The sequence below is a fragment of the Porites lutea genome, chromosome 11, assembly GCF_958299795.1.
Source record: "Porites lutea chromosome 11, jaPorLute2.1, whole genome shotgun sequence".
NCBI classification, from domain to species: domain Eukaryota; kingdom Metazoa; phylum Cnidaria; class Anthozoa; order Scleractinia; family Poritidae; genus Porites; species Porites lutea.
The window spans coordinates 5,042,784-5,057,349 of record NC_133211.1 but is presented as its reverse complement, the minus strand read 5'-3'; the positions used below and the strand labels follow the sequence as shown (position 1 = coordinate 5,057,349).

The following is a 14,566-nucleotide window of genomic DNA, read 5'->3' as shown; positions in this document are numbered from 1 at the left end:
CGGCGAAATTGTTGCATTTGTTTTGAAAACAAAATGGCGGTTTGGGGAGGGTATCAATATTAAATTCATGAAATCTCAAGGTAGATTGACGTTTTACAAAGATGTAATCTTTGTTTCCCAGAAGTAGAACCTGAAGGTAACAAGGTGGGCTGAAGATCGGTGAGAAATGAGCTCAGGTACCGGTACATGGCTGAAAGCCTCTGGATCGCGTGGGATCAGAAAGCACCAGGGAGCACTCAATGTGGCAAAACGCCGACTATCTACAAGAAACAGATCTAAAGTGGAGAGACTTAGAGAGTACCTAAACGATCTTCATCTAGAAGAGATAGAAACTGCAGCCACAGGTCGTAAAGCCTGTGGAAAGGTTCCAAGATTGCAAGTCGAGTTGCGCGATATTCAAGTCCAAGAAGGAAGTAGCAGTGCTGGGATCTTAGTTCGAAATGATGATGATCCGATTGTAGGAGCTAATCCGATTATTAAGAGAAAAGCTGGTGGAAAGCACAGGAAAATTAGATCAGCGATAAAGACAGTGAACTTTGATAGTTCTGTTCCAAGTGAAGATAAAAAATCACCAACATCAGGGATTTGTTTCCAAACCAGCAAACATGCACAGATTTCTAAGGGCTCGCTTGACGAAGTATACCCTTCAGACATTTCACAGTCTTCTAGCTGTACAGGAAAAGCAGACGAGTTTTTCTCATCTTTATCATCGGGGCATATGCGCAGGCCAAAACGAAAATCTGACAGAACAATTATAAAGCATGCGTTTGTTCCTTTAAAAGATTTCAATGGAACAAGAGATCAGAACGTGTGTGATGACAGTAACAGAACTCTTGATATTAATGACAATGATAATGTTGATTCAGATATTTCTTGTGATAATGATGATGACAATTTGATGGACAGAGATGAATTTTCACTCTCCCCACCCAACAGTCCACTGTATGACATGCCCCCACCCTCTACCCCTGCTCAGAAAAAGGCAAGAAGAGAAAAGCGGAGCATCCAGTTAGAAAGATGGCGAAAATATGAGGCATCAAAGTCTCGACAAGAAAGATACCAGAGACGCATGCAGGAATCAGCCAAAACAGTTCATCAAAATGACTTAGCACAAGACTCAAAGCGGGTAAAGTGGAGTGTTAATTTGGTGCAGACAGTCTACATTGATGACAAAAAACAATAATACAAAATATCAGAATTACCAGTATTGCATATTCTGTTCAAGGTGCCAGGTAGAATACCTCCTAGGTGATGGTCAATAGTGAGGCCCCAGCTGTTAGGGTAAAATTCAGACAAGTGACATGGACTTGAGAAACAGGGACATAAGACTAGATGAAAAGTCGACAAATGACATAAAGATGAGTTTAATACAGACGGGGACATGGCCTACTCCACAAAATGTGGAACAGCCATATTTGAAATTCAGACCTAGGGGTATATGTATTCCCCCCACAAAAAGGGCCTCAATACTGTGCCACTCACTTTGGAGAGAGAGGACTGTAACTTAATGTTAACCTTGTTGCTAAGAAACACACTAGGCTATAAAGAATTCTGGAAGCAGCGGTCCCCAGGGCTGTCACTAGTAATTCAAGTGTGTAGATAAAAATAATAAAAAATAGCCAGGGATCACATGTTCCTCAACATTCCTCCTAGCCGGGAAAAAACCCCTGGATCCCGGCCCTTAATGATAGCCTTGTTAATGTTTGGAGCTGGGTATCTCCTAACCACTTTGTAGTCAAGAAATATCATCACCCCTTGTCACTTCACACAGGTTATGATCACCAGTCGTAATAAATTTACTGACAGTCCTGGGGGTCCTGGTACTTTGAGAAATTTCAATTCTGCTATCCATTAACTGTATATAACCATATAATACATTGTGATATGAGAGGGAAGTGTTTTATACTATAACTGTGTGGGATATAAACCTAGTTGAAGTTAAACATAAAGTAATCAGGGGAAACAACCTTTCCACACTGGCAGAACTTACAGAACTGTGGAGAAATTAAAACAACCCATAACTTTGGTTGTTTTTAACTTTAAGCACAATGGTTCCAACATGAACAGTGAATATTATGTTGGGTGTGAACCTCTTTAGCGAGGTTATTATGTTTAGATTTCTGCTGTTATAATTACTCATCTGGCCATTGCTTGATGGTTTATTGTTCAAAATTTTGCTAGTTTTTCATACCGGATGTACTAGAGTGTTGGACGCTCGACCCTCAAGTTCATGAATCAAATGTTGTTTTGACAGTACTAAAGATGTAAAACAAATTTTTCAGTTAACAGAGGACTACAACATTACTTTGGGAACTGCTTTCTGAGGAGGGAATGGGAGTGGGGGTGAGGGCATTAGCTTAGAACTTCTCTTGATGCTCATTAGACTGTCTGGTAACAGACGGGTATTGTTATTGTTGAAGAAAAGCAAACAAACTGTTTTGGCTCTAACTCACCCGCAAGTGTGACTACATACCCATACAGCCAATGTGGGTGTTATAGTCAAACAGGATCAGTTGTGTTCAAAATACTAAACTTCAAAGATATAGCCTTCAAGTAACTCTTAAGTTTAAATTTTCAACAGAGATTATGTTGATGGTAATGAAAATAATGTATAATAAATGATTTTTATTAGAAATATTATTTTAATCATTTTGTATTGTTTTAGTATTATGTTCTCCAGAATGCTTTCAACAAAGGGTCTGCCTAAAGGCTGTCTTTCCCTATCAATAAGTCAGACTCATGATCAGAATAACTTGCGATCAGGTGTTCTTTTTTTATTGGGGGGGGGGGGGGGGTGGGGTGGAGTGTAAGAGCACTTTTTTAATATAAACATTCCTATTCCTATTCCGTTTTCAACTCCATCACTAACAATACAGTGAAGACTACAACAGGCTGTTGAAGTTGTGAACAGAGGCGGAAGAACACAACGAAAATAAAAAAAAGCTGGAACAGGCATAATTATAATTTGTTTATTCTTCCTGTTCTGCTCCTGGCTCACCTTATCTGGTTTTCACTAGACAAAGAGACAGAGTCATTAGTGGAGTCAACTCTGATTTCTTCATGCTAATGATTCCACTTGACCCCATATTTTGATTTTCAATGGGTCATAAGCGATCTCATGATTGCTTACAACTCACCCAGCCTTAAACTCAAAACATTACATGGTTGCAGTTGCATTCAAGTTTTCCCTTTGGTATTGACAATGCAGTTATAATAACATTATTTGCTAGGCGGCAGAACCTCTCTTAGGACTAGAAAAAATAAGGTTTATCATGTTAGTAGGCCTGTTACAAAATGTCAAAGAGGGGAGTATTGAGTTGCATGGCCTCACTAAGGCTAGCAATTTTCACCTTTCTCCACTCCCTAACCCATAGGGGTGCGGGAAGATAGTCTATCTGTACCCCCCGGGGGGGGGTTAGTGGGTGGAGACGGATGACATTTCAGACTAAGAATACATACAAACTCAGGAGTTACGAGAGTCTCATGCGATAGCACCTCATGAATAATCTTTCTGAACTTTATTAAATTTTGAATAAATCAGGTCACCTAAACAAGTCCTATGGCCCTGCCAATAAAAAAAGCTCACTGACAAATAGATTCAGAGTAAAATGGTATTATCAAATTATTAAAACATCTTGTTTCTTTTAAATCTTTAACAATTAACAATAATAGTTTTTCATAAACATATTTTCTAACATCATATTCAAAGTACCTACAACCCTAAAGAAATAAGTTAGCACTCAATTTTTTTACACTATTTTGGCTGTTGACCAGGGAGTATAGAGATTCAATGAACATCTAAATTAACATAAATACAATATACTGCTATCAAATGAATGTGGTAATGCATGGTGTTATTGTTAAATCTGCATAATTTTTTCCTTCTCAATGGTGATATCCCCTTTTTTCTTGAGACAAAAGCAAACAAGAATAAATTAAATATCCATGATACCATTCTCAAGTTAAGCCCATAAATTTTAGCTGAGGTTTTAATTAAAATAGTCAAATAATAATAACCAACTAGGTTATGGTTTAAATATTTTAGTAAAACAGTAAAGTACCTCTATTTATCATAATTTATGCAATATTGCCAGTAGCTTAATAGACTCTGTTTTTAAGACATTTTTTCCATAGATGCAAAACAATCAATTACCACTGGACAGCATACATGTAAAAATGTACAGCCCAATTTCATAGTCAATGACAAAATAATTACCTACATCCACCCACAATACAGTGTTTATGCATCTCACTTCTATCTAAATCTGAACTGTTTACAAGGGATCTGTGGGTGCCACATTATTATTTCCCCTGTGCAAATCAGCTAATTACACAGTCGAAAATGCTTGTTTCCACTCTATGAAAAGTGTTCAAGTAACATGGGATCTGCTTAATACAGGTTTCCCTGTAATCATACTCAAAGTGCACTCACAGTAATTGGACTGCTGATGGCCTGAAGGAGCATACTTTTGCCCTTGCTAATCCAGCAAAATAAGACTGGTGACTCCCGAGCAATTCATTTCTGTGGATGACATAGTTTAGTTAAACTTAAAAGAGCACCCAGGTCATCAATTTAAAAAGACCAAGAAGACAATAAAATAAGGTCAGTGCATTGTAACACAAATCTTTTAAATGACATGCACACTTCTGGGGGTTGAGGAACCGGGAAGTAAATAAGATAGTAAAGATTTTAGTGTGATGACTATGAAGGCTCCTCCCTAAAGTAGCAGAAGTGGGTTGGCAAACATCCTACAGGTCAGGTGGTGAGCTCAAGTCCTCTTCACAAGATAAACAAAGTTGGAAGTTCCGGCTGCTATGACTGGGTTGAGAGAATGCCTGTCATAATCAACAGTATACACAGCACGTGGCAAATCAACCAGGCGTCCAGTTGTCTACAAAAAAAATAGATACTGAAGTGAACTGTTTCATTTCTGAGCCTATAATTAGGCACAAACCTGATGAACAAAAGTAGCTACTGAAGGATATATTAGTTGGAGGAGGATAATAATGACAGCAGTGATAATAATAATGATGACAATGATGATGATGACAGCAATTACACAATCACAATGATAATTATGATGTGAACAATGGCCCACTAAGTTAGATTCCAGTATCCAAATTCCCTTGATCTCCAGAAAAATTAAAAATTATGACAATGTTGCACATATGCACTGCCAGCTTTTAACAACTGACTTAAAGGAGCTGTGTCACGGCAGTCCAGTTCATTTTGTTTAATTTTGCCATTTACTCGCCCTCGATCGCTATGGAACTTAAAGAGATCCGAGACAAACAAATATGTCTCCTGGGAATTATTTTTGAAGTTGCAAGAAGCAGGGATCAACTTTGAAAAACTGTTAGGCTGAACAGTTTTCAAAAACCCTAATTTCAATCCGTTCCATGTTCTTCAGTTTTGCCCATCCATGGCATCTGTTGTTTCTGTTATGTTATTTTAACCTCCCTTTAAAGTTTTAAGCGGTTATTTTTATGTTTCTCTTAATTTAATGGGCATCTTGTAATTTCCTAATTTGGCTGAATTTCATGACACACCTCCTTTAAGCAAACAAACTTTGCTTATGAACAACCAACCAAAGCACTTACCTGAAGTGTGCTTTGATCAACACATCTCATCATGTTGTTGTCGCTACCACCTGCAATAATGTTATCTGGACCTTGCCACTGAGCACAGTAGAGCTACAAAGAAACAGGAAGACATCATTAGAAAAAAGAAGCACTTCTCAAAGCACACAGATTAGGTCATTTTCTGTACATAGTTAAGGTGAATGAACACTCTCTTTAATACCTTAGAAAGCTTAAGAAAACACATTTTAAGTGACAAACATCAACAGGAAGTGGACTTTTTGCATTCTTGGGCAGTGGTTTTGTCCACATTTTTAGGCAAATCTTTTCTATAACAGTAAAGAAACTTAGAAATACAAATTTTTAGTAGCTGTTCTAAGATCATAGGCATATAAAGAGGGAAAAGACTTCACAGCTATCTGACATGCATCGCTCAAAAACACCTTTGCTTAAAGGGGTATTCCGCTATACATAAATGGTCCATTTTCAATTGATTTTTAAGAAACCATGAACAGTAAATCTAGAAAATAAGCGAAGACATTATGTGCACCCAGTTGTTAATTAACATACCATACTGCCATTGTAATCAGATGGCACGTTCTTTATGAGCTTGCCCGAACCATAGTCCCAGATTTGAAGAGTGTTGTCTTTTCTCCATGAACCTGTAAGGATTTGCTGACTGGAACCAGACACACTTACTGACTGGATGTCAAGTGCATCTCCACAGATGTGAGGTCCAAAGATCTTTCTTATAAGAAAAAAAGTATAATAAACCCTTTAATCCCCAATAACTACACTTAAATTCTTCAGGTTGATGTCCATACATTTCCTTTAGGAATAAGTTGAGATAATTTGATAAAAGATCAAAGCATTTTCCTTTTGGTGATCATTTGATCAATTCTCATAACCATTTCTCTTGATAGGAGAAAATTGATATTGGTTACTCTTGAGACAGGTTAAATGACTAACAATGGCAAAAACAAAACAAAACAAATAACATCAAAACACAAGTAGTTAGCATATTTTTATATCTTATACTAAGTACCTCACACTGTGCTTGGTATCAACTCTTGTGTCCCAAAACTGTAAGACAAATTTTAAAGCACAAGAATTAAACTGAACAACCTACAATAAAAATCAATTTTGGCTAAATTTACTATACTGATTATACACATGGAAGACTTTTATTTCCAATGCTTAAAAAAGAGTAAAGAAAAAGTTGTTTAAATTCTCAATATTATAATAATATCACTATCATCATCTGGCATCCTCATCACGATCATTATAATTTATTATTATTTAAACTCTTGGTTATTTTTTCTAACCAGATGAAATACTCTTAATCAATGTATACAGGCGGCATTTCTTAAGGTTGATTCACCATACAAATTCAAGATGGACAATAATTCTAAGACATATATTTAAAGTTTCAGGTACTAAGTAATCATCAGACTGCACCACAGGAAACTACAGTAGAAGAGGTTGGGCAGAACAATTATGCACTTGGAGACTACCCACATGTACATGCATGTACTCAAATGAAGTTATCCACTGAGTGATACTCTCCAGTGGCTGGTTTGTTTTATGTTTTCCAAGGTAATGATATTATTCTAATGTTTGCCAAGCAGCTTGACTATGACAATAACTATATACAAATATAGCAGCTATATAAACTCTTCTGTGAACATTCATATTTGTTTCTTATATTTTGTGCTTTCCAGAGCACTACCTCAGAGCTCGAAAAAAACTTGAATTCCAAAGTTAGTTGCCCCAGAAGAAAATCTGCTCGTCCTGAACGACCGGATGGGACTTCTTTCGAGCCCTGTACCTAAAAGCAGGCATCAAGGAAGCATTACTAACCTGAACTGTATCATCCCAGCCTCCTGATAGGAATTCATGATCCTGTCCTGGGGTGAACTGCACACTGAATACACGGCTCATGTGACCATCCATCACTAAGTGTGATGAGCTGTTAAATATTGTAGTATGCAGTAAGTAATCAGAGTTCTCAATAAGAGCCAGCGGCTGGTGAAATTTGTCGGCTATTTCCGCCATGAACACGCCACCTACTTTTCTTTGGTAATTATTCCCCAAAAAGCAAAATTTTATTGATAACTGTGTTTTGTTCAAATATTCTAATTTTTGCTCCAGAATGCTGGAAATGCACTCGAAGGGCGCTTTCCATTTGTCAGAACTGACCGGCCAGCCCATTCCCATCGTAATGAGAATTTAACTTTTAATCAAACCTAACCATCCAGATCAGTCAAATCCTAAATATTATGCTCAAAGGAGATGGTTTTTCAGCAAAACCTCTTGAAAAAAGCCAATTTCATTGTCAAAATGTCTGGTCCGACCATGGTCCGGCCGGCCAGTTCTGACTTTTGGAAAGTGCCCTTAGAGGCCCAGATTTCAAAATTTTACCAGGGAGCATGCCCCTGGATGGACCCCCCTAGTATTTTGCACTTCCGGTGCTTGCAAATCTTACCTGTGTAGCGAGTTTTTTCCTTCTCCCCCTACTCCAAAGCTTTTGTCACCTACTTAAAACCTTATTTAAAACCTTAAGTAATCAAATTTTTGTCCACAAACTGAACACATTCACTGTGCAAAAAGATAATAAGAAAGCTAAACAGTTCGCTCATTAACCTTTAAACCCTAAATTTATATCAAAATTCATATTCTCATTTGTTGTATCTATACATTTATTATATGGCAGGGAGAGGTTGTTAAAAGCATCACCAACATCCATCTTGTGTAATCATGTTCCTTAATTCATGTCACCTATTTGTTTCATAGAGCATTGATATCATAGGGAGAACTTTGATGCTGATCACTCTTATGGCTTACAGGGTACCTTTTGAAATATTTAAAGAAACACTGATGCCGTACCTTGGTTGAAGGGTGTGGATAATTTGATTGGTTTTTTCATCATACACATTTAACTTTGTGTCTGACCCAGCAGTAACAAATCTGTCTCCAGATGGACTGAATGCACAGGCTAGGATTTGTTTGGAAGGTTCTGTCATTGTTCTCAAACAAGAACTCGTTGATATATGCCATAGTTTGATTTTACCATCAGCATCTACAGATAGCAAAGAGACAACATAGATGAACATACCACACTGTACAACCATTGAGGGGCTATGCCAAATATATGTGACCTCACTTTATTTACTGCGCTTTTCACAGACATGCAAATTTCAAGTTCAAAAGCCAACTGACCATTGTGTTTTTCACTGCCGTCAATCATCTTAACGGACCTCTTAGGAAACAAAACTTTACTTTAACGGGTTCAAAAGGTCATGGATTGTGATTTCTGATTGGTGGATTTTGATCTGTTTTGTGAGTTTCTGTGTTTCAAGATTCATTGCTTGTGATTGTAATTTTTATAACAGACGGCAGCAAAAAATGCAATTGTGAAGGCGGCTTTTGAACTTTAGAGTTCGCATGTTTGTGAAAAGCGCAGTAAGTGATACTGTTAACAATGATGATGATGATGATGATGAAAAAGACGATGATAATGTTGGTGATGATGATGATGACGCTGATGGAATGATGATGAAGTTGACAAGATGAGACGCTCACTTTATATCCAAATACTGTATCCTTGCATATTGGTCTGGGGGATTTTCAAGAAAAACTGGGGCGATCCCGACAAGGGCGGGATGGTGGTTGGACAATCCATAAAGGTCCACATGAGGATCAAACCCACACAGTTCCCCTTTGAAATCCTGCCAACTTAAAGCTAAAACCTCTATGGTACTACCTGAGAGCTCTCAACCCTGTGGTATACAAATGTACATTATTACAGACTCTAGGGAAAACTGTAGGGGGCCCAAAGGCAGTAAACATATGAAATTCAGGGTGCCTGGTAAGCTATTCTAAGGAGCAAAGATTAAGAATTCTGACTGTCCTGCAAAGGCAAAGAAAGTCATGTTAGTGCACTCTGGAAGGGTTGGACACAATGTACCAGTTTTGTTTCATTAAAAAAAAAACAGTTGACCCTTAAGTATTGTTACAGTAACTAAAAGTGATGTTACACAAGACGATTCGCCACAATGATTTTTAGCCCAACACAGCACTGCAACATTGTTGCAACATTTTCATAGAATCCTTACAACATTGTTCCAACATTGCAACGCTGTGTTCCGCTAAAAATCGTTGTGAATCGTCCTATGTAACATCACCTTAAGGCTGCTTAAACTTTTGTTTCTTTTTTTAATGGAGGAGCAATTCTGATAGGAGCTTTCTCAGCACAGCTGAGAGGTCTATGATTGATTTCAAAAGAAAACAATTATACATGTATAACTTTTGTTCAGCTGTGTATAATTTATTGATATTCTAATTTGCATGAGAATGAAAATTGGGTAATTTTTACTTGCATTAGCGAACAAAACAAATGTCCGAAACTGCGACTATTGTTTTGAAATGGTCAATGTAAACAGTGCACGATCATTTTAAGGATTAACATAAATGACAAACTGTTCCTTGCAATGTAGATTCATGAAAAAAAAAATCGCACTTCTCACGCTACACTTTACGCGCTTGTAGAGTGAGCAGCATACTATAGCCTGGTTAGAATGAAAACTCACAGGTTGCTAGCAAAATATTTCCGTAACTATCTGTATCTGCTCTCGACTTCCAGCGAAGACAAGTGACTGGGAGATGACTGTTAAGTGTATCTTGATCGGAAAGGCTGTAGACGCAATGACCAGTATCAGGAGCATAAATCTGGAATAAAACACATAAAATGCTGGGATTTTTTCGCGTTGCATGTTGCTAAAATTTGAGCCACACAAAAGTTAGCATATCAGAGTCGTGAAATACATCTGCTTTATAACGAAGATTCACAATCAAGGGAGTAAAACATTTGATAGAATTTGTTATGAAAATACTAAAAAATACATATCAATCGATGAAAAAATAGGATTGAGTGTTACAGCACCTTAGTAACGCCGTTCGCCAAGCCAACAGCAAGCAAACTGCCTTCGGGGTTGAATCGACAGCACATCACCTCGGAATTAGTCTCTCTGTGTTAAATAAATAACGATATCTTTAGAATGAGCAGAAATTAATAAAACAACAAAATTTAGTAGCCCTTCGACTGTTAGCACAATATTCAGCTAATGAAGCTCGAAAAATGACACGGACAAAGCTTACAAAATGTTCAAGATCTTGAGATTGCCCTCTGCAGCGGGAGCCATGGCTGGAGTAGGATCGACCACAACTTCGCGAGGTGTTGAAGTTGTCGACAGCGGTGCTTGAACCAAGTACATGGCTGGAAAATTATCTATTATGAAACATTTGCCCAGGTGTTTCAGCTGTCTAGCGTCCCATTGGAACAGGAGTAAAGTAGCTGCCTAAGACGTCTAGACTGTCATCCCCGAAAAACGAGTAACTGATGCGCGTGCGCACAAGTTGAAGCGGGAGATGTAACCATGGCAACGAAATCGAAGTAGCCTAAAAATTCTACCGAAAAAACCCTCAAAATATCGGAATGGCAAAACAGAAAGCCACCAAAGAAGCAACATTTTAAAACACCAAAGCATGACCCTATCAACTCTTGTTCCTCCATGCCTAGCCTGTGCCAGCCGAGGCTCTCAGGGGGAAATCGCGAAAATAAAACGGGCAAAGCGAAAATAAGACGCGCGCGTCGTTGGGATGGGGGCGGTATTTTCGCATCACTACTTTAGTGAACTTACGCAACAGGACGGGAGAGGAAAGAAGATGGCAAACCTCTCGTGACAAGCGTGACAATAACTTTGTCTGAAACAACTTTTCACAAAACTTCACTTTCCTTTAAACAGATATTTTTGTAAAGGACCATGCAGAAAACACCGGTGTTAAGTAAAGATCACGACAAAACACTCAAGTAATAGCTCAGTCACGTTTGCCACAAACAGGTGTTTTGCCGTCCTCTTCCTCCTCCTATTAGGCTAATTTAGCAACAGAACGGGAACGTCATAGCGCGCGGTAAAGACTAAACACGACTTCCGGCGCCCAATTTGCCGCTCTGCCATTGGTCAAGCCAACACCGCGGCAAAACGCACTGCGCATGAGCACAAAATTTAACATCCGGTCAGCTTTTTATTTCCGGTCTAGTATATAAACCAATTGCGTAAGCATGACATTGCCGTCGCACCAAGTTTAAAAGCAAAAAGGGCGAAACAGACAAAAGAGGGGGCCAAAAAAATCACTTCAATCGAAAGCTTATATATTTTTCTAGTGTCAAACTTTTGCACCACATGGTTATCTGTTTGCACCAACGGTGAAAATGATGTTTGAAGTTTGCAGGTCGCGAGCGCTCGACAAGACGAATTTGTTTTCACTGGCTTTCTTGCATGCTACTGGTTTGGCATAAGTTAATTTGGGAGAAGGCGATAACTAAGAAAAGAATGGCAATACTTATGAAAGAAACCAAAATAAAGACGTCATCATTATCATTAACACTAGAATCAGGAAATAACATTTTAGTCTGTTCAACAACTTTTTTATTATTAGAGAAAACAAGAACTCAAAACAAAAGATGTGCGGGATTTAATAACAACCACGACTTTGATGACTGCAGTCACGAACACCCGGAGCTTTCAGTGCCGGGACTGTGCCTATAAAGACTTTCATTCAAGAAAATGCCTATTTAATTCTTTTACATGGTTGTCCTTTGGTTGTTCTTTGGTCGATGAAGACTTCAATAATTTCAGACTGTGCGGCTCGGCTGCATCTCACGCAAACACCAAACTTTCAGCTACTAAATACATGGCATGAAATTTCGACTTCTAACAGCCATCGAACCAGCTTTCGCTCTCTGATTCTGAGAATGAAAAAAATAAATAGAGTTGTCAACTTGCAGCCAACTTCAGCAGTATAATTAAGCTTATGTTTCATGGCAATCAACTCAGAAGAGTTTCGTTTCAAACACGAAAATAAAAAATAAATAAATAAAGCTCGAATCTGCTTTAAGGCATGAAGACTGAGATACTGAAGAACTGAAAATTAGAACTACAATACACAAGCTTGCAACGATAACTTTTTATGTCTTAGTTTTAGCCAGGTTAAGTGAAAAATAACAGTCAAAAACTTTGTTTTCGTGAATGAAAATCAGTTTACCTGACGCTCTAGCCAAAATTACACACTGAGTTATTATCAACTTACCTTTTCTGAATCTAATCGACTAATTGTTTCAGTGATCTGTGCCTGGTTATCCATAAAAGCAATTTCAATAACTACGAAATAGTCAAAAACCCGAGCAGCATGAAGCAGAACAACTGAACCACAAGCTGCACACAGAATGAAGCCGAGAGCGCGCGGGAGACTTTGATCTGACTGGAAAGTGTGACTGAAAAAGAGACCGGAAATGCTCAACCTGGCGCATGCGTAGACGTTTTGCCGCGGTGTTGGTCAAGCCAGTTGTTTGATTTGCGCGCGCCGTCGTCAACTGACGTTCCCGTTCTGTTGCTAAATCAGCCTATTTATTACTATGCGACTGCACTACTATAGTTGGAACCTGGAACAGACTACTCCCGGGCACCGGCCCCACGGCGCCCTCTGGTGAAAAGAGTGATGATGATGATGATGACGATGAAGATGACGATGACGATGATGATGACGATGATGATGATGATGATTAATCTCGTACCCAGATCTCACTCTGTTTTACACTTGGCCGTGGGAGATCTTGGTACGAGATTAGATGATTATGTTAAAGATAATAAATGTGATACCGGATGATACTCGTAATAACCTTTACTCTTTACATAAATGTCACATATTACTACTTATATAAGGATGGGTTGCGAAATGCAAATGTCACACTCACTCCCCAGGGTTTGTAGACCATCTTCGGTTACGAAGTCGAGAGACTTTGCTGCCCGATATGAAAAGGATTGTCTTTGGCTCTTTTCTGCTGAAGTGTCGAATGAAATATCTCTCAACAGGAGAAGAAAAATTTCGTAAAGTCTTCAAGCGGCCATGTACCTGCATGTAATATCCTCTATTTATTATATAACCATCAGTGCAACACCAAACCATTTTACTGAAAAAGAAAAGCGCGATTTATTACGTAACCATGAACGGTCATCTCTTCTCATGTGAAGATAAGAGTGTCAATAGTTCTTCTTTACTTGTATTCTTCTTGTGGCTTTAATATGAACCCTATTTCAACTGCTCACTCACTAAATTTCAAGAAAAACAACAACAAAAACAGGAAACGTTTGTAGACAGGCTAGTTTTAGACGGTGCAAAGTCCCCTATTTTTCCGTATTTTTCGAGATCGAGCGCTTTGCGTTGAGGGCGACCATCTTGGCCCCCTCAGTAACCTGGTCGGTGCATATGAAACCAAGATGGCCTCCCGTACATAGCAAATGCTGGCTACAAAAAACACTCGGATTCATGGTTTTAAGGCGAAATATGCTTGCATTATAAACATGAGATACTAGGCCGAAAAACTGTTTGAATGCAGAGGTCCACGCAATGCGTAAATATAATGGCCTGTAATAAATCAGCCCTCTGCTGTAGTGCCAGCCCTGCATTCAGTTTTGTGTTATGAGCTACTAGTTACGGGGCCGACTGAGTGATGATCCTGTTTGGACCGACAGGGGTTCAGGTGTCCGTATGGACGGCTCCCTCTGGCAAGTCGAAAATGGAGAGTCACCCCGGGTTGGTTTGGCGGGTTTTTTAAGGCACATTCAACTACATGAGACCCGATTCTCTAGCTTATGTTCATTGTAACAACTTTAACTAAGCTAAAACGTGTTGAGACACTTTCATAAAATTGCACCCTTCTTGCATCGTAGACATCTCTATCCCCTAATCCTTTGTGCCCTTACACCATCCCTATGAAATCAATGTTTTAGTTTAAACCCCCAAGCCTTTCCTTACTGAGTACAAACAACAAAATTGATTCAGGGGTGGGGGAATTGGCAGCCTTTAAACAGGGTTGTATAAGAAATGAAAGAAATTTTTGATGAAAGAGCGAGGTTTGGACAATCTA

General features: G+C 38.7%; 1 protein-coding gene across 1 annotated transcript; it reads right to left on the bottom strand.

Annotated features, from left to right (window-relative positions):
- Window positions 1-4,708: 4,708 nt before the first annotated feature.
- Window positions 4,709-10,956, bottom strand: LOC140952092 (uncharacterized). Its single transcript, XM_073401512.1, has 9 exons — window positions 10,738-10,956; window positions 10,523-10,607; window positions 10,170-10,308; window positions 8,467-8,659; window positions 7,441-7,549; window positions 6,626-6,663; window positions 6,151-6,328; window positions 5,602-5,694; window positions 4,709-4,892 (listed from the first exon to the last, which is right to left on the bottom strand). Exons 1-9 carry the CDS (start codon window positions 10,851-10,853, stop codon window positions 4,770-4,772), a joined length of 1,074 nt encoding a protein of 357 aa, XP_073257613.1. The 5' UTR covers window positions 10,854-10,956; the 3' UTR covers window positions 4,709-4,769.
- Window positions 10,957-14,566: the final 3,610 nt, after the last annotated feature.

Excerpts from the sequence above, each read along its gene's own strand:
- LOC140952092 (XM_073401512.1), bottom strand. The coding sequence starts at position 10,853 with ATGTACTTGGTTCAAGCACCGCTGTCGACAACTTCAACACCTCGCGAA. Across the intron at positions 10,608-10,737 it reads CTCAAGATCTTGAACATTTT|AGAGACTAATTCCGAGGTGA; the intron begins GTAAGCTTTGTC and ends TATTTAACACAG. Across the intron at positions 5,695-6,150 it reads CTGATTACAATGGCAGTATG|CTCTACTGTGCTCAGTGGCA; the intron begins GTATGTTAATTA and ends GTTTCTTTGTAG.